Below are 21,596 nucleotides of genomic sequence, written 5' to 3'. Positions count from 1 at the left end.
AGTCACAGCTGGATCATCTCCAGCGTGTGAATGTGGCTGGGAAGAAGGTGTAGGCTCGAAAGCTGTTTGCCCCTTATGCTTCCTGATCTGAACTTTCAGGAGTTACAGCAGGCCTAACTTTTTACTTTAAAAGGTGCACAGGGATAGGCGAAAAAACCAACCACTGCATTAGCTGGTGAGCATAAAAGTCATTTAAGCATCTAAGACTAGGGAGTAATGCCAATAAGGATGAATGAATCTGTGTTAGAGCTTGAAAAAGTCCACTCCCTTTTGATAATGGATGTGCTTAATAATTTATTTTATACACAAATTTTCTCTCTACTGTTAATATACGTAATTTTGATAGGAGTTTTTTCCATTAGGTACATCAAGAGAAATAGAATATGTTGCAAGAATTCAGGATAGATAGGATGAGAACATACCTAGTAATTCTGTTGTTTAAAATATATCTCACACTGTAGTCACTTCACTAATCAATATTACAAGATGGTGTAAAAGCAAAGAAAAACAAGATACTCGTTAAAGATAAACTGATGATTTTTGGTGTCTAATAACTTACTCTAACCCTCACTATCAGAAAATACTGTCTATTCATAGGAATTGTTTTGCTTGCTGTGGTATTGCAACACAGATATTTTCTCCTGACTGTCTTCTGTCAATGCAGTAATGTGCTATTATGTGTGTGTACTGAGGGGAAAATAGCGTCATAAGAAATTTGTGTTTGAAGAGGTCTTTCATGTATTTTAGTGCATCATCACTGTGCTATTTCCAGTGTAAAATAAAGAAACTGAAAATAAATAATTTAAGAGGGTAACTTAACCTAGATTTTTCTCATTCCATTGCATCACAAAAATAAGGAGGCTCTGCTTATCTGTCAACAAGATATTTAAGGTCATGTGTAGCACTTAAAAGTAAACATCCCACACTTTATAACTGAGACACGGATCACAGGACTGAACCTTGGAATTTCTAGTTTATTCATGTTCAGTGTTAATGTACAAAGTGTTTGTTTTTCATAGGGGCTGGATTGTTGCAATAGTGATCCATTCAGGAGTCTCAGAATGGATGGACAGACTGGGGAAAGGGGAGACTGCATTGTGTTTGTAAGGCAGGTAGGTACAACTTATCCCTCCTGGGGTAATGGAAGTTAAGGCTGACACTTGAAAATGATACTTCAGGCTCTTAGTCTTGGTGGCTGATATTGAGCTAGCACTGGTTTTCAGAGATGCTCAATGTCTGACTTTTTCTATCTAAAGCCAGCATGTGAGCAGCCGAGATGGAGGCTGCCTGATGCAAACCTAATGCAGTGCTCACTGGGTTTGTTGCTGTGCTTCTTACAGAAATCATCCTTTGTTCCCTTAAATTAGGTGTAATGCTTAATTACATTGAAATGCAAATTGGAGAATGGCACATCTCTCTTAGTGCTAATATTACAGGTCTAAACACAGTACAGCCAGAGTGGCCTCTCAAGTTTCATAGCAAAATGACAGGGTTATGACGTGGACATCTCAAAACTGATTCCAGTCTACTTCCCACTAAATTTTTTTTACACTTGACATCCCAAGGGTGACTCTAGTAGCAATGCCTGTCTGAGCTTTTTTGATAGAATATTTGTAGCTCTCCAACTGGTTTGCAAAACTCTTAGATTTTGAAATTGCTGTCTGTTATAATTTTCCATCTTAATTCCTTCTGTATACAGTAGGGCAGGTCTTTACCTAAGATACACCGGCACAAAGTAACTGACCTTGGCTTCAGTTACTCTTGACTTTTATTAGGGTAGCACAGATCAGAATATAATGTGTAGTCTTTCATCAAACGCCCAAAACTTCATCTTTCTTAAGAGAGATAACTAAAAATACACAGCCAAGGAACCAAATTTGCCACGAACTTGTTAACTTACTGAGCTTTTTCATGCAGTCTCGAAGCCTGGTTTCTAAGCTGAGTACGCGCTGGTGTAGTTCGTCATAGTCATAAGCACCAATTTCTTCCTGAATCCCAGTGAGCACAGTAGACAGATTCCTAATTTCCTCCTTGAACTGGGTGATTAATTTGGCATCAGTTTTGTATTGTTCCAGAACTGGGATCAGTGGCAGGAGCTCATCCATCTTTTCTTTCAATTCCTGTTAAAAGCAATCATATGTCCATTAGAGCAGTTTAAAGGAGTTCAATCCCGTAATTTCCTTTAATGTAATATTTATGCCTGATTACTGAAATGACTTGAAAATGATTATTTATTTTAGTTACAGATCTACAATTAGTCTATTCTGAAAGTCTTAGAAACCTCAGACTTAATCATAGTAAGCAGCAGATAAAATGCATGACATAATTGTTTTTTTACTGAAAGGAAAGGATTACCTTCAAGTGGATCTCAACCAAACCTGTTGAAGGTCTGACTTTCCATCTGTAGGATATAAACCCCCACTAAGTGTGTCTTTCTTCAGAAGATGGTTAGGCCTGAATGCACAGTAGTGTTCAAGGTCATACCTGGTTTACAGTGCTGTCATACATAGGATAAGTTGTTAATTTCTATTTAATTCTTTAGAAATACTAAATTAATCTTTTTCTCAATGTGTGTTGAGCACTGTTCAGTTCTGTTCCAGCCACAGTGATATATGCCTCTTCCTTTTTACTTAAAAATCCATGGTTCTTAACTGTGATTTGTATTAGTCAGCCTGCTACATCACTAGGTGCCTTCAAACTTCCTCAGTTCTCTCTTTTCTGGAATATCATAAATTTTTTTTGCCATATGCAGTTGTTGCATGGCCAATCTTATTCTTAAACATTGATTAAATAATATAAGGCTCCACTTTGGAATTTCAGATTGCCACTTCCTCAGGTGTTTTGCCGTGTCTCATACTTTGAGAATTTGTCCTAGTTTGTAACCTATACCGGCTGCCCATTTTTCATTTCTTAATTATTCTTTTAAATGCACTAATAATACATGCTTTATTAAATTTAACCTAATTGTTTGAGGTGGTTTTTTGTTTTGTTATTATTCCGTAGAAAATCTCAAAGAACCAGCAGTCAGAAGGTCTTGCTTTATTGAAAAGTAGACAGGTTGGTCCCTGATATATCATCTGTATGAAGAAATTTGGAAATCTTTTTATAATATATGGGAACAGCAGGACTTGCATAAGCAAATGCCAGAGAGACATGAGGAGATGCCAAGGTGGACAAAACAAGGCAAAGATGGAAATAAAGCTTTGTTAGATATTAGCATTAGGCGGCAATAGAGATTGGGAACAGTTTAGGATACAGGGGTTATTGAAAGGGTTAAAAAATCAATAGCTGGAGTATTCAGCAGGTTAAAGGGGAAAGCAGAAGAGAACTAAATGGAAGGCCAGGCACCAGAAAGAGTCTGAGCAGCAAATGTGTCAGAGGTTGCTGTGGTCACTGAGGTGTGCAGAAACACGCACATATTTGTTACACCATTTGTCTCAGAAGATGCAATAAACAGGGTAGGACATTTCCAAAATAAATTACATGATGATGCCAGATGCATTTTTGCTAAGGAGATATGAAAGAAGCTGGTAGGCAGGGTCAGCATTTGGGCTGCTTGAAGATCTATCTCTGAATTTTTGCCTCTCAAATGTGTTCAAACAGAGCTTGAGAGTTCTGCAGTATCTCATCACCCAGCTAATATATGCATATTGTCTTAACAATTTTTTCATATTGGAATTACTATTACCTCAAAATAAAAACTTTCATGTGTTGTTACAAGTACATCTTGCACACAGGCAGGTCATCTCAATAGCTGAAAAATTGCATTTTAAATTATCAGTAGGTATGTCATTATACAGGGATTTGAGAGTATTAGTTCTATTGGCTCTGTTCTCAAGGTTATGGTAGCAGAATTACTGAAATGGAAAGGAAGAAGTGAGAAGTCTTTTTGTTTACAGTTCAAATTTTTTTTATTTGTCTGTCTTTATTAAAAGCTTAACCTGAACCTACTTTATGCCTGTTAAAATGAATAGCTTTTTTTTTCCTCGATGACAAGGGGAGTAAGCTTTGTGAGAGTGAAAACAGAGCTCCAGAAACCAAAGTTCTTGCTACTTCATTTTGAAATCATGAATTTAGGCTTTGGTTCTGTGGGGGAGTGAATGGCCAAAAATCATGGGTAAACCATAATGAAAAAAAATCAAAGCTTGTGAAAACTCAGGAAGATAAAATGTCTTTAAGAGAATTAGTGAAGGTAATGAGTTCCTGGTAGGATTTATGCCAGAAGAGGAATCATTTGAGCAAACCTGCTGTAACTTTTTGTGGAGAACAGGTACCTCCTGCCTGGCAGAAATGCAGATTTGACTGAACTTTGACTATATGCTCAAGTGTGATCTGGATCAAATTTGTACTCTTTGGTTCTGATCAATATGAAAACACAGCTTTAGAAGATCTCATTTCAGTAAATGATATAAAGTTGGTTTTGGCATTGTCAAGATAAAATAAAAAATTATTATTTTCTCCTGACACTCCTAGCTTGTTGCTACATGAGTGGTACAAGAACTAATTTGTATTGCAACAACAATAGGTGGTAAATGTATTCTGGCACTTCGAGCCTGCTGATATGAGAGGTTATGCTACATCCAGAATGAATTTCTTTGTCTTGGGAAAGATAAAGCACTGGAATTTTAGTAGATCAAATTTCAGAAAGCCAGCAGCATATTGTATTATGTTGACCTTTTAAAATATTCTATAACTTGACTGGCTGGAACTCTTTTATACTCCAGGCAAACTGTCAAACTGAAGTTAAATGACTGGCCAATACAAATATCGAAAATTTAAAAGGTTAGAGTGCTGAAGTAATCTGCTACCTTTGACATTGTGTATCAGACATTCAAATTTTGATATTTTGTTCCCAAGGGAAACTATAATGAGAATACAGAATATTTAATGGCATTATACAAGTGTGTTGTTATTGTGGCAATGAGGGGTGAAAGGCAAAAAAGGTGAAGATATTTCTTCCTACCTGAAAATAAAGGGAAGCATATGCTCAAACTCTAAACTAAGACCAATGACATAATCAATAAAGTTTGGTAGTCAGATCATTAGTATACTTAATTCCTGACATTATTAAGACCCACTGCATATTCAGTGTCTCTGAAAAATAAACTAGACCCCTTGGCTATGTAATTATATAGGTATATAACTCTAGCACCAATTAGAAAATCAGGTTCATTTTATATGAACTTTTATTAACACTTCAAAAATATATATTTAACATAATATAATGTTAAATGTATTTTCAAGAACCTGAATGTATTTTCAGAATGTATTTTCAAGAACCTGTTTTGCTGTCTTGCAGTCTTGAAATGTCAATTTATTGGAGTTGATATTTAAAGACCTTAAATATGCTCTTGTCATGTTTTTTCCTTTAAGAGTACTTCAGGTAGCTTTTTCAGAATACACAATGCTATTCTGTAATCTCTGCAACCCTTCTTTCTCACAAAAGGATTAGCTTATGGTTTCTGTTGTCAGTAAAATTCTCTGGAAGTCTTTTTTTAATCACAAATGTGACTGGGAATGACTGCCCTCCTCCCCATCCCAAATTCAAAACAGCAAACCTTCAGAGATGAAATTAGATCTTAATTATACTGGATAAAAATTACAATAACCTGATTTATTATAGGCTTTCTTCCCTTCAACTGCAGTAAATGTCAAGCAACACTAAAAGCGCAGAACTCTTGTTGTTTGCTATTAATTCCATTGGATCTCCCCATTTATCACTGGAGCTTGAATGAATATAAATGTCTCAGTATGACATGCACATTGATACACAAAAAAACAGGAATCTGTTTAAAGTGACATTTCTCTAATGACTTAATAATTAATAGTTCCTCCCTATTACAATTAAATTGATCAGAGCAAAAGATTATCATCATAAAGGAAGATTTATTATGCTTTTCCTTTTAATGATGCTCTTGTATAAGCATTTCAAGCTGAGACCTTAGCAGTCCATGCATTGCTACTTAGTACATTGCTTCCAGCAGGCTTCAAAGTTATTGTTAAAATCAAACCTACTTGAAAATGCTTTGTCATTAATGTCTTCCGATCATCTTCAATTTGCCGAAACTTGGCCTTCAGCCCTTTCATTTGTGTTTCCATTTTTAAAACATACTGGAAATCCCTCTGAGTCCGTAGATTTAAAACTTCAATAGACTGGGACATATTCTGAACCTGTTAAAGAAGAACACTCTCTAAATGCACTTTTTGTTGCTTTACTTTTTTCCCCGGTTAAATGTCAGGCAATAAAACGTGCTTATGTCAGTGCTTTAGTTGTGAGTCACTCATACCACAGTATAGTTCCACATTCCATAACTGCATGACAGTACAAATATGGGGGAACAGGGCAAGACCTTGAAGCCATAAATTAATTGGACTAGTTCTGTGAGGTAAAGAGAGTGAGACCCTTTAAGCACCATTATCAATGGGCTCAAAAAAAGCTGTCAGGCAATAGAGTCTCCTTTGACACCTGTCCAGGTCACTGTTGTTCAGAAAGTGCTGTACAGCATTTGTTTCCTCCCAATTTGGGAGGACAGGACTGAAATTTGGAGATTTTGGTTAGTACGAAGAGCATGCTTTTCATTGCTAGTAGGCAATTATATAATAATTCAATATAAGGAATTCATAAGATTATCCAGAGATAAGCTGGGGTGTGTCAATCATCAAATAGGTGTTTGCTCATAATTCTGTAAATAAATGTAAAATCAGAAATTTTATCCAATTGTTTCAGCAGTAGGAACCCACAATTTTTTCAGATGAAAAGTAGAGAATGTTCAGGTAACTTTTGTAGAGCAAATGACTTAGTAGATATTGTGAGCACTTTTACCACAGTGAGACAACAGTAACTGTCATCTAGAGTAAATTATACATACTTCTAAAAGTTTCAGTTATGAAAGCAATGCTTTTGCCAGCCATAAAAATGATACATTTTCCAAGTGCAGTTACTGTATTTCAATAACTGTTTTCCCAAAACATGAAAAAACTAGACTGCTGTAAATGTATTAGGCACCATGTTGAAGATCTGGCTCAAACAAACAAAAAATCTACCTTCCTAATAACCCCAGCAGTATTCCTGTTGTTTGCAAGAATATGTGATGTTTGAATGGATATTCATGTCTGAAACTAACACATGATCTACAGAATGTGTGGATTCAGAAAATACTCTTAAAAATAGTATACATTAGTTATTACACAGTCACTCTTAGCAGTTCTTAGGATTTTTAATGAAAAAAGCAATGTTTCTTGTTTCTTTGCATTCTAATTGTTCAAAGCAGGCAAATAAAGTCCTTTGGCTACTGGAAGAGCTTTGAGCATTTGCATTTGGTGGAAGAAGCATTCACATAGAGCCTCTAATTAAAGGACTGCATGGACTTAGTGAAGTAATAATATGCCATTACAAATCCATGTCTGCCACAGTTCCAATCATAAGAAAACAGGTTTTAGAGACTAATGATTTAGGTTCTTTTCTGTGGCAGCTCAAAAACTGTGTTGTGATGTTAATGCATCTTTCCAGCCCCCACCTCAAAATAATTTTTTTAATGTTAATATTTTAGTATTTGGGAAATATACTGGAGCAAAGACTGAAGTCTTCCTTTCTTGAGTAAACAGACAGTATGACAGGAGGTAACTCCTCTTGTGCTGGTTCATGAATGTTCTCTCCATGCAACTCATGCTAAGGGCTCTGTCACAACTTGTAACTAAGTGCCTTCTGAAGTTCATGGGAGGGCAGGGAGCAAAAATCTGTGGGCATCTGGCAATATATTAGCACTGGAATAATTTTTCTATAGCTAGAAAAATACTGAAAATTGTATCCTAAAAATATATGTTTAAGTCTACATTTTATGTTGTTTTCTGCTGCTGTTCAAGCACACTCTCAAGCCTCAGGTTCTGTACTGCTAGCTGTGATACAATAACTATCACCTGGGTTACATATAGGGAATGCAGAAGACTCATTTGTCTTTTCATGGTTGCACAATTTTTTCTGTTGATGCAAAATACTTCATTGATTTTACTATACATGCAATAGTAGATAATACTGGAATTGAGAATTGGGTTGTTGGGGGAAATTTGCACCACCAGAGAATGAATAAATACTATTATCTGAGGAAAAAGCAAATGAAAAAATTAGAACTGTCTTGTCTGCACAGTCTGCTTTCAAGATGCTGCCATGTCTATATCTCATTATTTGTTGGTAAGAGACAAGAAATGACCTTCAGCAGTCTCATATGATTGAAGCTGAAGCTGTAGTTTAAATCCCACAGCAGCGAGCTAGTTTGAGGTGGGATTTGTAACTGCTTTTACACAGAAAAATCTGCCCTGGTGTGTAAGGAACAATGTGGGAGGAGTAAGCAAGAGAGAAGATGCAACTTGGGTTGGGAAAGATGTGACATAAGGAAAACAAACAAATAATGATCGGGTGAGAACGCTGGTAGGGAATATACTCTGAAGAAATATTTTTATTAAATAACTCTTCAGTAGTTCGTTATGTATTAAATTTAGAGGGAAAGTAGTAGATTTATGTGGGAAGTTTAATAATCAAGAGGAGGAGTTTTTTTTTGAAGACTTACCTTCTCTAGCAGTTGTCTGAGTTGCCTGCTTTTGGCATCTCTTGAACATAGGTTTTGTTCAGGTGCAACAACAGTGCAAATGCAACGGCCATCAGGATCCTGGGCTGAACTATAAACTTGCCACCCTTCCTTGGGGCTAATCTGAGTCTGTAACAACAAAATAATAACAATAAAAGGAACTGAGCACATTTTTTTATTTGAAAAAACACTATATCAGAATATTTTTGTTTATTTTTGCAGTACATGTGTGCAATGAGGTTCCTCCTAGTAAGCAATTATTGCTCTTAATTAATTAATTCGGTAGTTTTGCAGTTTTGCCGTATCTCACACCTTTGCAATAGTTGCCTAGAAGTGTCCAGGACACACTGTTTCCAAGGTGCATGAGAACAGTATTTTGCTTGTGATTCAGCACAAACTGGTTGATTCAATTCTTTGCAAAGGGACATTACAGTTTTCATCAGCAGAGAACAAACATGTCCTTTCAGCCTGAATGACTTTTACTTTAGACTAATGGAAACAACAAAGACAGAAAAGTACAAATCTAAAAGCCCAGCGAGCAAGTGCAGTGTGTGACTCAGGCGTGGGGAACTGGCTCTGCACAGCTCACATGTGGGTTATGGGTTTGCCCTTAAAGCTGCACCGCGTGGGAACCGTTCTCCATCGGCTCCCCTGCACACACACCAGAGGGAAGAGAGGCTTGCTCAGGGTGGCACTGAAAAGTGCCCGGTTAGTTCAGGTGAATGGGGCTCACAGCAAGCATGGCACAGGGCAGTTAAGACATTGCACATCCTTTACTGGGATGGGAGAATTCTGGAAATTCCCGAACTGTTCTTTTTTACAGCAACCATGATTGAGAAAGAAAGGCAAAAAAAAAAAATCACGTTTGCTTGCAAAGCAGACTAACACTGCTCTGCATTTAAAGTTTGTGTGGGAGTAGGTATCTGTTTAATGGGATGTATAGAAATGGCATAAGAATGACAGGAAGTGATATAATTAGAGGATTGAAAAGATTCAAGTGATGGAATTAAAACTGATAGATACAAGAAGTAATTTTTAAACTCTTTTTAAATTGTAATTTAATGTTGTGCATTATTCTTTCCGAATAATATAGTATTGACTGCTGAATTTCATAGTACAGATGCTAATGGATGCCACTGAAGTAATTTCGGTTTGGACATAGTTGGAATCAATTACTATTTACATTATAAAATTGTACTCAGTGTCACCAGAGAAGGTGATTATTCAAACTGGCAAGCTTTGATATTGATGCTTTACTGGCAGCTTAGTGCAGAACGAGTTGCAGAGTTCCTCACCTCAGAAGAGGTGCAATATCTCTGTGGACTGAGGTAAGAAAAGAGCACAGACTTCACAAGTCACTCTTCAGAAGTGACTCTTCTAAAGAAGTCATTAAAGATGACAGTGACCTTCTACCGCAGAGTTAACAGAAAAATCAAAAATGTGTTGTTCTTAAGTTTTGCAAGGAAAACAGTGTGTCACACTGTAGATGACTTGATGGGCTGAGGGAGCTGAGCCTTTTCAGCCTTGAGAAGGGATGGCTGATAGAGGACCCTGTCAATGTTTCTAAGTATGTGAAAGGAGGGTGTCAAGATGGAGCCAGACTTCTCCACGGTGCCAAGCAATAGAAGAAGAGGCAACAGGCAGGAACTGATGCACACATAGGCCACCTGAATGTGAAGAAGAACTTTACTGTGCAGTTACCATGCACTAGAACAGATGACCCAGAGAGGTTGTGGTCTCCCTCACTGGAGATATTCCACAACCCTCTGGATGTAATCCTGTGCAATGTATTCTAGGAGAAATTTGAGCAGGGAGGTTGGACCAGATGACCCACTTTGGTCCCTTCCAACCTCTCTCTCTCTGACTGTAAAAAGAGAAACGCCCTAAGGTTTGCTAGAAAGCTATATCCAGACTTCAGTGCTAAATTATACTGGTGCTCTCTTCATCTTAATTTTTGTGGCAAAGGGAATCTAGTTTAAGACATGGAGAACAATAAAATGAAACAAAATTACACCTGCAGAGGCAATTCAAATTGTTTTTGAGCAGCTACTAAAATTGTGAGCTTGAACAAGCAAAGACTTTCAAGGCTGTAAAACCCTTGTAAAGTGTAAGCTCTATTTACTCCAGTAGTTTCCATGATTTTTTGTAGAATGTGTGCCCAAACAGTGTCGTCATGCAAAAGCATGGAAACAAAATTTTTGTTGGAGTTCTGGAACATATTCAGGAACTAAGAGCTTCTGATTCCTTTAGAAATTACTTAATATAAGTTTATGAAAAATTCTGATATTTGAGCCTTATACCTGCTATGTTTAGATTGGGAGCTACTGATTTTACTGCATTCAAGTAAGTTCTCTACAGTGGAGAACGTGTGAGAAAACAGGATCATGCACAGTCTGTAGTAAAGCCAGTATAATCCAGGCTGTGTTATCAAAGGTACTTATATATGCCAGTGACATAATGAGTGTCCCTTTTGGCTTTACCCAAGGGATAAAAACCCCTAAAACCAAACCCACTTCATTGATTAACTTAGCAGATATTTTCTTATAGTGTCTAACAAACACCTGATCAAAAAAGGTAGCTGCTATTTGGGAAAATATTTCTCTCAGTGAGAGACTGTCAGGCCCGACAGGAGTGCATGGTTATTGACTGCCCATGCATAAGTAAGCACTTGCACAGTACCAAGCAATTCAGGCTACAGTTCTTTGCAGTATTCTGTGTTTCCCTGTACTTGGGGTTTTAGGGTTCCTTCATTAATTAAGATGGGTTAATAGGAGTGAGTGCAGAGAAAAACAAGCATATGTGTGTAGGTGTACTTTCCTTATTTTTCTGTTATTTTTTTAGTTTGACATTTAATCCCTCAAGCAGAAACTGCTGTGCTATGCAGAGAAAGAGCTAGAAGGCATCAAAACCTTAAAGGAGACACTGCATCTACTCTTCAAATGCTGGCTTACTGCTGACAGGCCTTGGTAAACAAACAAGGAAAGAAATAACAAGTGGAGAACAGCAACAATAATAAACTATGCTAGTTCTTGAAAATCTGGGGAAAACAGAGGAGTCCCTCTAAAGCCCAATATTAACCACTACCTTGGCAGGCTGCTCTACTACAGGATTACTTCACTTACCTCTAAATGATTTACTTTTTCATTTGCTCTCATATATTCTGCTTAAACTGTTATAGCTACCTCTGATGTTACTATAGTGATAGGGCAAATGGCAGTACTGTACTTAATACGTTTGCTTAAATAGAAACAGTATTTTCCAGTTTGTCTTGCAATTTCAATCCTGGGACTAAAACAGAGCTCAAAAGAGGATGCCCTTTACCTGACCCCTCATCCTTCCAGCTGAAGGGAGGAAACTGGGAGGTTTTGTTCTTTTTTACCTTGTACAATATACACAATTTATGAGCTATGTATGTGCTAGAAGAGAAATTCTGGAGAAGTGTGTGTGCTGCAGTGTTCAGTGGAGAAGCTGCCAGTGGGTAACTCTTGATGGCACTTAAAAACACATCAGTGATGACCCCAGTATTATTGAGCACTTGGAGCACAAAGTCTCTCAACCAACATCTAAAGTTTAGAGAAAGGTAGTAGATTTGCAGTGCTTTTATATGCAAAAATAACCCCATGATTGAAATTTATATTTTCTTTACCTGGCAGATGTTGCCAAGGTCCTATAATCAAGTTTTTATGATGCTTTCCCCAGCTCTCCTGACAGTCCTGCTACCCTTCTCGAAACAAAAAATGTTCTTATAACTCCAACTCAAGGAGTGCAAAGAGCATTCCTGAATTAATACTTAGAAGGAATTTATATCAGCAGTGCCTTGTTGTAGCCAACGGAAGCATGACAGTTTTACACTACTTTGAAATCTGGACATGTCAGTGTAAACACATATAAACCTGTGGGTCTGTATAAATATATACATCTATATAGTTATAATAAGTAGTGTACCTCTCATAGTTGCAACTTTAAATTTGGATATAAATGTGATTGTGAACTTTTACTTGTAATATCATACTGTCACAAGATCTAGCAAAATATACTGTAGCTCGGTGAGAACAAGTCACATTTAAGGAAAATAAAATAGAGCTTTTTCTTATATTCTCATCTTCCTGCTCTAAAAGACAAAAGAATTTTTTCTTACAACATAATTAATTTTGAAGTAATTATGAAGTATTTTGAAGTATTTTGAAGTAATATTTAAAGTCTAAATACAGTGATTTTCTGCAGTAGTGTTTTTCCTGCATGCATATATTCAATTAATGAAACACTGATTAGTAAATGCATCATTTTTAGTTACAAATACAAAACTAAGTTCTGAGGATTAAGAACTACTAAACAAATAGTTACATTTATATTTTACATAACATACTATTATGTAAACATCTGATTGCAGTTGCACAAAAAGATACACGGACAAGAGTGTTTTACTAAGCGTTTAGGAAAATGACGTTAGAGTTTAATTTATGAATACCAGTATAGTGTTCCCTCTTGTCCAATTAAAGTGTTACTTGAATATTTAGGCTTCTTATGAGTAGTTAATCATAGCTTTTCTGTAGGTTTTCAGTAACACAGGCTGCTGTTTATGAGCATCAATGATACAAAGTGATATTTGTCATTTGTATTATTCCTATTATCAATCTTTCTAAATTCTGGTATCCAACCTCCTGGTACCAATTTTACTTATTATTCAGCTATTTATTTGCTTAACTGTACTCCAATAAAGAAAAATAGGAAAGAATCAGATCCTTTGGATATTGTAGCGAATAGTTAATATGTAACATTATACAGTTTTCAAAAAGAAACCTACTGCCAAATAGAAATTTTCTTTATAATGCAATGCATTTTTCTGGGGCAGTAAGCATAGGAAGAGAAGTGTAGACAAATGAAATGACAGTGCTGTAGTCTTTTTAGAATTTCATGCTCAAGATGAAGGCATTTGTTCTTAAATATTTAAGGATGCTATTTTAAAATCTTTCCTTGCATAGAAAGACCACAACATGCTCACCAGTGTGCAGTTTTATGATGCCCATAGAGAAACATGCATTAAGAGATGATAGGAAGATTAGTAGCTTAAGAAGAGATTTACAAAGAGGCAACAAACTGAAGCTTTTGCTGGCACTTAAATACTAATTCAGCATTAAGATGGCTTGTAACATATCACAGCTACTTACTAGAGTATCTGAAGTGGTTATTCTGGTGGTATTTAGTCCTACCAGAGATGGGAGAGTTTGGGACATCCAGTTAGAGATCATTGCCATGGTACTGAGAACAGCACCAAGCTTCAGCAGTGGAGGACTCATTGCTGTGGAGCTAATGAGTTTTCATAGTGAGTGATTATCATCCCAGAGCAGGCTGGCAGTGAGAGGCGTGACTGCAGCACACAACATCCACAGCATGAGAGGAGATCAAGCTACCCAGATTTAATCATCCATTAAAAACACTCATATCCTCATTTGCCCTCTGTCTTTCTGCTCTAACAAATACTTATGACTATCTTATGCTGACCACTAAATAAACAATCTTTTCTACGCCAATAATCACTGCAGTTCCTAGTGGGAGATGGCATGGGTGAATTACCTCTATAGGTGCTAGACAGTCGATTAGCCCTTAATTAATTCAGTCCTTGCAGAGTGGGATGTATTCCTGTCTGAAATGCAAAAACCCAAGCACAAATAACCCCCCACTCCCCATCATTGCTTTGGTAGAAAAATGCTCCAGTTTGTTTCTAAAAGGCACTGTACTTGTCCATGGAGAATGGGAGAACTCTCAGCCTGCCCATCAAAGCACCAGAAACCTTTCTGGACCCTTCCTGATTTGTTGATCTCTCATAAATTACAAACAGCACTGACTTTATTATTTGCAGAGCTTGTTATTAAGATATCTGTTGTTCATAAAAGAACAACAAAGCAGTAAAGATTCACATTTCTCAGTGTTCTTGTTAGTTTACAAGTTTTTATACCCAAAGTTACTGCATTACTTCCAGGGTTGGCAGACACAGTATGTCTTCATTGCTGCTTGGATGGGATCAGAAGATAAACTGCGGGCTGCACATGTAGCATTTTTGAGGTTTCTTTTGTCTCTGCTGTTAAATATGCTGTTCTCTAGTGCTGTAGAATCCTCCAGAGGTAGTCAGGAACTTTGTTTCAGAATTTGCTTCCAAAAAACTTTGTTTTTTCTTAAAGAATGTTGACAGTTTGTACAAGGGAAACCTGCATGTAGTAAAACTGAGGGGCTGTATTTTTATAGGTGTATGTAATTGTGAATGTATTTATTAAAGCTACTAAACCCCTGCAAATGGTTTTTCAGATTCTCAGAGCTCATACACCGATCAAGGCTAGGCATTTCTCTTCCAGCATTCATTCCAAATTATTTCCATAAATCTCTGCAGTTTAAAGATAACACATGGAAAATTAATTTTTTAAGAAGAAACTGAAAAACCCCATTAAGAGCTATTATGTAATCTTATAAGAAGTCTTTCAGTGATAGAAAACAGAAAGAAAATCTGTGTATCCAAGTATGAAATGTCTTCTGGTAGTTACAGAGTAAGCTGAGCTGTGAAATGCTTCAAATACTCAAAAAAGCCTAATTCACTGGAGAAATGAATTTGAAAACAGTGAAAGAATATGAATGGGCTTTTTACTAGTTTCTCTGTATATATAAACATTACAGTAAAAGACCTAAATATGAAAAAAATAATTAAATACTAAACATATTTCAGTTTTATTTACCTGTAGCATATTTAATTCACACACTAGTTTGGTGCATTTTGACTTATTTCACATGCTTTATCCAAAAGTCCTGGGACAAACTAGGGCTGTTTTCTCCAGAGAAGTAGAATTGTTTTAGAAATATTACCTGATAGTTGCTGATGGCTCTTTTTAAGGGCAGATTGAGAGGTATTTGCCCTGTCTGGAGAACATCCTTTCACCAGCTCATCAATGACATTCTAAAGTCAGGTGTCTCCACCCATAGTAGAAGTATTGAGCAAGGAATTTTTAATCTGTTGTCCATTACATGCTTCTACACTAATGCTGTTGAGGTGGCATTCTTCCTGAAGAGGTCTTGGCTATCTGCTTCATTTTTCAGGCTTCAGGGAGCTTCTTTGTAATGGAGACATTGCTCTTAGAGAACGTTTCCCCGTGTTTTTCACACCTATTCTCTTGTGTTCTGCCGTTAGCAATTCCCAAGTATACAGAATAACAAAGTAGTGTGTCTACAGAGGGCTTAGTTCATGATGAGAACTGACTGAAACGGGAAACAGGATGGGCAGTCTGCTCTAGGAAAGTCTGCAGTTAAAGAGTGGGGAAAGCAAATGTGCAGGGGTGGACTAACTGAATTTAAAAGAAAACTTCCACTGATCTCCTGTCATTTTAATTTTCAATAGCATTTACATTAGATACTCAATAAAACCTCACAAGCTTTTTCCTCAAATGTGTGATATGATGATGGATCCAACGGAAGAAAAAGAGCTTCTTTTCTAAAATATAAACAGGTATCTATTTAGTAGAGAAATTACTAGGTTGAGGAGAGACTCCTTTTTTCTTCAAGAGAGGCTAGAAATCGGAATGCTTTTAGAGGATACTGGGATCCCTTGTCTTGCTGTGAGCATCCACATGGCAGGGTGCAATGTTGGATGGTTCTGGGTCTGGAATTTGTTGCAGTTTTGCTGTTCTTAGGAAACTGTAGGGATTGCATATAAGAATTTATGCAGAATTCCTCCTGGAGTAATCCTCATGCTTAATGTATACTTTTGGTTTCCTATCCTTAAAATATGTATTATTCTGTTGAGGATGGGTGAGGTAAGTGAGTGGGCTCTTACTGAGAATAAATTTTAAAAAGTTGAAGGAGCTGAAGCTGAAATTCCCCATGAACTTATATCATATGTAATCTTTGACAGAGCTTGAGCCATGAAAATCAGAAACTTCTGTTGTAATTTAATAAGTGGTTTCAGCTGGCTCTGACTGCAACTAAATGTCAGAAAACAGAGACCCAAGATACTTAGAACCGAGACCATTTAGACTCTGAAAATGGCCAGTATAACTGACCCTTCCTCTGGTTATTGCATGCTTACAGCTCTTGCAGTCAGCATTTACAGACCCTTAAACTGAGGGTTGCCTGGGGACTGTCACATTCAAAAGCCTCAGGTAAATTTGTTCTGTCCCTTTTTAAAATCTCCATGAATCTCTGCAAGTGAGAAAGAGACAGAAATTAAGATAGTAGTAAAGTAGAATTCCATGTAAAAGGGGAATTTTGTGTTTCGGAAAAGTCTTAATGGGCTATGTCTGTGCTTATGAATACAACAGGGTTGGGGCATGGGGTTGGACATTGGCCCGTAGTAAACCCTATTGTTGGTACCACACCCCCTGATTACCTTTTCCTTTTATGCCAGGGCATGATTTAGGGTTAGATGGTTTGGGCATGGATGCAGCATTTTGAGAGGGAAAGAGAGTAGTTTTGCTGTGTGGAAAGGAGCTGTACCTCAAGGTCCAGAAAGCATCTGGTCTCCATTTTATTCAGCAGCATGGCTGTATTTGCATTTGGCCAAGTGCTGTCTTTGGAACTGAGAGCAAAGGAACCATCTACTGTTTGACTTCTGCTGCATTCTGACAAACTGGTCTTTGTCTGTTATGTAAATTAACAGCTTTACATTACAGAAATATTTGGCTTTATCCTCCTGTATTTCCCGATGCAGATAATTGTTAAGACTGACTCATGAAAAAGTGAAGTGGGGAGGGTTATCCTGCTGACTTGCCCTTCATCCCATGATGTTTCCTACAGTCTTTGGCAAGTCTCTTAAACTGTCACATCATACTGATTCCCTCTGCAAACATATCGCTGTCATTTCCTCTCTAAGGATGAAAGAGAGAAAAATTCTTCAGAAGTCTAACCTAGTGCTCACTCCCAGTGGTCTGACACCTCACAGGCTATGGTATATATAGATACTAATAAAAAGTTTATAGCATGGCACTTAAAGGCATTTAAAGGCTGGAGCATCCTACTGTTAGGATTTTCTAACAATGGTGGCATTAACAACATTTCCCTCCTGAGATATGAAGATCTCTTTCTGGAGGCAGAAAGACTGAGAAGGAAAATTATGTGTCTGTTCAGAAAGCACCACATATTTCCTGCAAAATCTTAAAAAAATAAGATTTTGTGAACACGTCTCATTTCAAGCAAATCCATTTTTAACGTACACTGCTTCTTGACACCATCCTGGAAGGACAAGTTTACTTGTAAACAGGGAGGAAAGCATACAAGGAATATAAGTGAATATTGAGAAAATTTTGTGGGCAATCTTTCCTGCAAGACAGAGGTGTTAATCAGAATGCCATGGCCAAATTCCAGAAGTTAACTATGTTTTGTCTAGCAAAATGCTTCCTGCAGTTTCAGTTGGATACTGTAGTCTGTTCTAAAGGCTTTGAATACAGTGAAACAGGTGCTGTGTTTTGCCTCAGAGATGGCTGCATTTTAGCAGTGGGTAAAACAGTCTATATACATGCTGCAAAGCATGATCTGAGATCAAAGATGCCATAAAATACTTTAATGTTTAAATAAGGGTATAGAAAGCAAGCACTTGCTATTTTGTAAGGCTGTAACAATCCTGGAAGTTTCTGATTTGAATAATGCTGAGAAGAACTGAAGATATTTATTTGGAAATGAATCAAAGTTGTATTACTTGCAGAAAAATAACAAAGTATCCCATAAACCTTATTGACATGACATACTATTCTTCTAGCTGACTTTATTTCCTACTTGTATTTTTCAGAACAGAAGTTTTAAAACAGATTTCACTTTAAAGGATTCAATTGCTCATTTTTATGATTTTTCTTAGTGGTATTATTTAAACTGGTTTGTGACACTGGGAAGCTGAGTTAGGTCCATCCTTGTGAGGAATGGGTGCTGCCCTCCACAGGACTGCTGAGGGCTGGAATGCTTATGGCAACTGTAGTTTTTCATGGATGAGGAATTTGGGTGTCAAATTTGAAGGTCCAAACTTCTGTTCCCAACCCCTCATGAACAAAAAGAGAATTTTTTTAAATTGATGCTGTTGTCTGAAGACAGTACTGTGAGAAAGGCACATCTGTAATGTGCAGCAACAAACAAATCGAAATGTACATATAAAAAATTCCACAAAGGTGTCCCAGATCTTGTGAAGATCAGTACTCTTGGCTCTCAGGCAGTAACAGTGGCTTTTACAATAAAAACTAAATTAAATATGGTTTAATAAAATAAATAATATATGATTTAATCTTGGCTACTATTTTCCTGAAATGACAAAATGCCAATTTTGTAAGTTTTGATGTGAATGATTCAGATTTCTGCATATGGGTGAGAAGCAAGACTGTAAAAGGTAGTTTGAACATGAAAAGTTTACAATAACTTTATAAAACTATTAAGAGAAAGGAAAAGAAAGCTGCAGGAAGGAAGAGATGGGAAAAAAATCACTCTGAAAATCCAGAGGCATATTTAGTGATGAGGTATAAGGGATTGCTGCCTCTTTTCTCCTAACTTGTTACTTGAATATAACAAAAGAAAGATGCCTAAAAGACATACAATCCAAAGCACCTTTTTTACAAATGTAGTGTTTATGTACGGCCTAGTGGCAGTCGTGTGCCATCCTCAGCATGGTCATCCTGTCACCTCGGGTGAGGTGTGCTTCCTGTGTGAAGGCTGATATCCCTCCTCGACAATTAACAAAATCCTGAACTGATTAATATTCTTAGTATTGGAAGCTGCCTCTTTCTTGGGACAAAAAAAGGCTACTGTAGTTCATACAGCTTATGATTTTCCAGGAACTCAGGCTCAGAAATGTGTTGGACAACCACAGATATCCACATTGTTTTGAAAGAATTAATTTGTATTCTGACTTCCTTTCCTCCATTTCTACCAGCAGTTTAATTCAGGTGTGACGGACAAACCACTTTGCAGACTTTTATTATCATCATAATCCTCAGAAAACCCATACAGGCAGGAGTTAGCAACTATTAGGAGAGGCCATGTTGATTTGATTAGAAGAAAGCGGTGTACCTTGAAAGTGCTCATAAAAAATTCTCTGTGATTCAGTGTAAACCCTGAGATAAATGTAAATATTTTTTCAAACTTGTGGAAAATAAAAACCCGTGAGAGAGTCTAAACAACTATGTTCATAATATAACTACGTAGTTTGCATGGTGGTCCTTGAAGCTTAATAATTTCATCGCTTGTTATTCTTCACTCTGTCATGTGTTATTCTTTACTCCCTTCTTCACGTGTCTCCAAAACAGGCTTTGTATTGTGTTCTCCGAGTTAGGAATATGTGATCTTGGACTAATAACGGGTGATTTTTCAGTTATTACAGAACGTGATTGCAGCAGATGAGGAGATGGTGGGAAATGGCTGTGTTTTGTGTTCCTTTGCAGTCACACAGAGGAATGTCTGATCCTACAGGCTATGACAGTGAAAGGGAGCAAAGCTTTTACAGCACAGTAAGCACTTCTGACATCAAACTGATCAATGACTTAGCCCATACAAAAATTCACATTTCAGCTTCCAAATGCAAAGCATTCTGAAAAAAATATCAGTACACATCATGTCACATTACACTCATTCTTTAACAGTTGCATTTTATGACCAAAGGAAACAAGATCATTCCCAATTTAGGAGATGACTGGAAATTCTGCAGTTTTGCAGGGTTTAGTGAGCTGACAACAGAGGAGTATAAATGACGAAGACTCAGGCGATACCACATCAAAAGCCTTCTGTTTACTGACACTCTCCATAACCTATATTTTTTGAATGGCTTTTCAGCAGTTTAAGGCTATTTTTTATCATCTCCAGAACTTAATCCCTGTGTGCAGTCATAATCCTCTGTTTACAATATCAAAATCAAAAACTATAGACATCACTATTATCTCACAGGAGAAAATTCTGACGTGTGAGGAGTGGGCATCAATGAATAGCTTAGAAGCACAAATTTCATTTAAGAGAAAAAGGTTTCTGTCCACACAAAGTTCAATGCAGGCGTTTTCCTTTCTAGCCTGAATCGGGGGAAATTCACTAATTAAGAATCATAAAGTCAGTGAGTCTTTAAAGGACTGCTTAGCAATGTGATTGTGAAGAATAAAATTCATTGGCAAAGCTGGTGAAGTTTTATATAAGCTTTTAGATCTAATTAATAAAAAAGGACCAAGATTTTGATTAATGAAGGCATTTACATAACCTTCAAGATTTGATATTAATTTTACAGGGAGATTTAACTAACTTATTAGCAAAGTGACAGAGAAATTTAATAAAATATTTCTATGAAATCTTGTAATTAGTTTCTGCAGCTTTGCTAACAGTGCTAGAGAAAGTGAAAGAACTATTTGCACAAGGGCAAAAAAAACTTAGGACACACAATTGGTGCTGGAGCTCCTGAAAAGTGTTTTCAATCCAAAATTCTAATTTTAAAAACATGCAGAAACATCAAGGACCACAAAACAAGAAAGGGAAATTTCAATCGAAACTACTGTACAGTTCAGACTATACAGTTCTTTTCTGTATTTTACAGCCCTCTGTCCTGACCAAGCAAAAATTCTGTTCTGATTTTTTGTCTTACATTAGTGTGCTCCTAGCCAAGGTTCATATCTTCTGCTTTTAAAAAGCACCAAGACATTAAACAGTAACAGTAAAAACTATTAACATGAAACTGGAAAACAGATGGATATATTTTATCCAATTTGTCAAAGTGCTGGTCGTGTTAAGGCAATTAAATAGCAATAAGAAAGCACTAAGGACCATCACTGTTAGCCTTGGAAATCCATTTTAAATTTATAACTAGAATATAATGATTTAAAATCTATATAAAAAGAGATGGTTTGAAAGAAATAGGAAGATGCTGAAGGAAATATTGTGGAACTCAAAAGTGGGAAACTGAAGAAGCTGCATTTCACCCATACTTCTTTTTTATTGACTTTTTGCTTTTGATAGACTAACAAATTATTGCTAATTTGTTTTCTTATAAATACAGCACAGTCAATCTGTCAAAAATAAGGAGAA

The 21,596-nt window shown here is 36.8% G+C and overlaps 1 protein-coding gene across 2 annotated transcripts in view; it reads right to left on the bottom strand.

The window, feature by feature from the left end:
* Nucleotides 1–21,596, bottom strand: part of OLFM3 (olfactomedin 3) — a 54,382-nt gene that overhangs the window by 9,468 nt on the left and 23,318 nt on the right. Inside the window, exons 2-4 of one of the 2 annotated variants that reach the window (XM_027671891.1) lie at nt 8,565–8,711; nt 6,016–6,171; nt 1,901–2,120 (exon numbers count right to left, since the gene is read on the bottom strand). In XM_027671891.1, the coding sequence (XP_027527692.1) occupies nt 1,901–2,120; nt 6,016–6,171; nt 8,565–8,711 (523 nt within the window). The remainder of the gene's footprint in view (nt 1–1,900; nt 2,121–6,015; nt 6,172–8,564; nt 8,712–21,596) is intronic. The other variant, XM_027671892.1, reaches the window with a different exon arrangement.

This window comes from Neopelma chrysocephalum, unplaced genomic scaffold (assembly GCF_003984885.1).
Source record: "Neopelma chrysocephalum unplaced genomic scaffold, ASM398488v2 Primary Assembly neopelma1_97222, whole genome shotgun sequence".
In the NCBI taxonomy this organism is placed as follows: Eukaryota; Metazoa; Chordata; class Aves; order Passeriformes; family Pipridae; genus Neopelma; species Neopelma chrysocephalum.
This window is presented reverse-complemented; position numbering and strand designations above follow the sequence as displayed.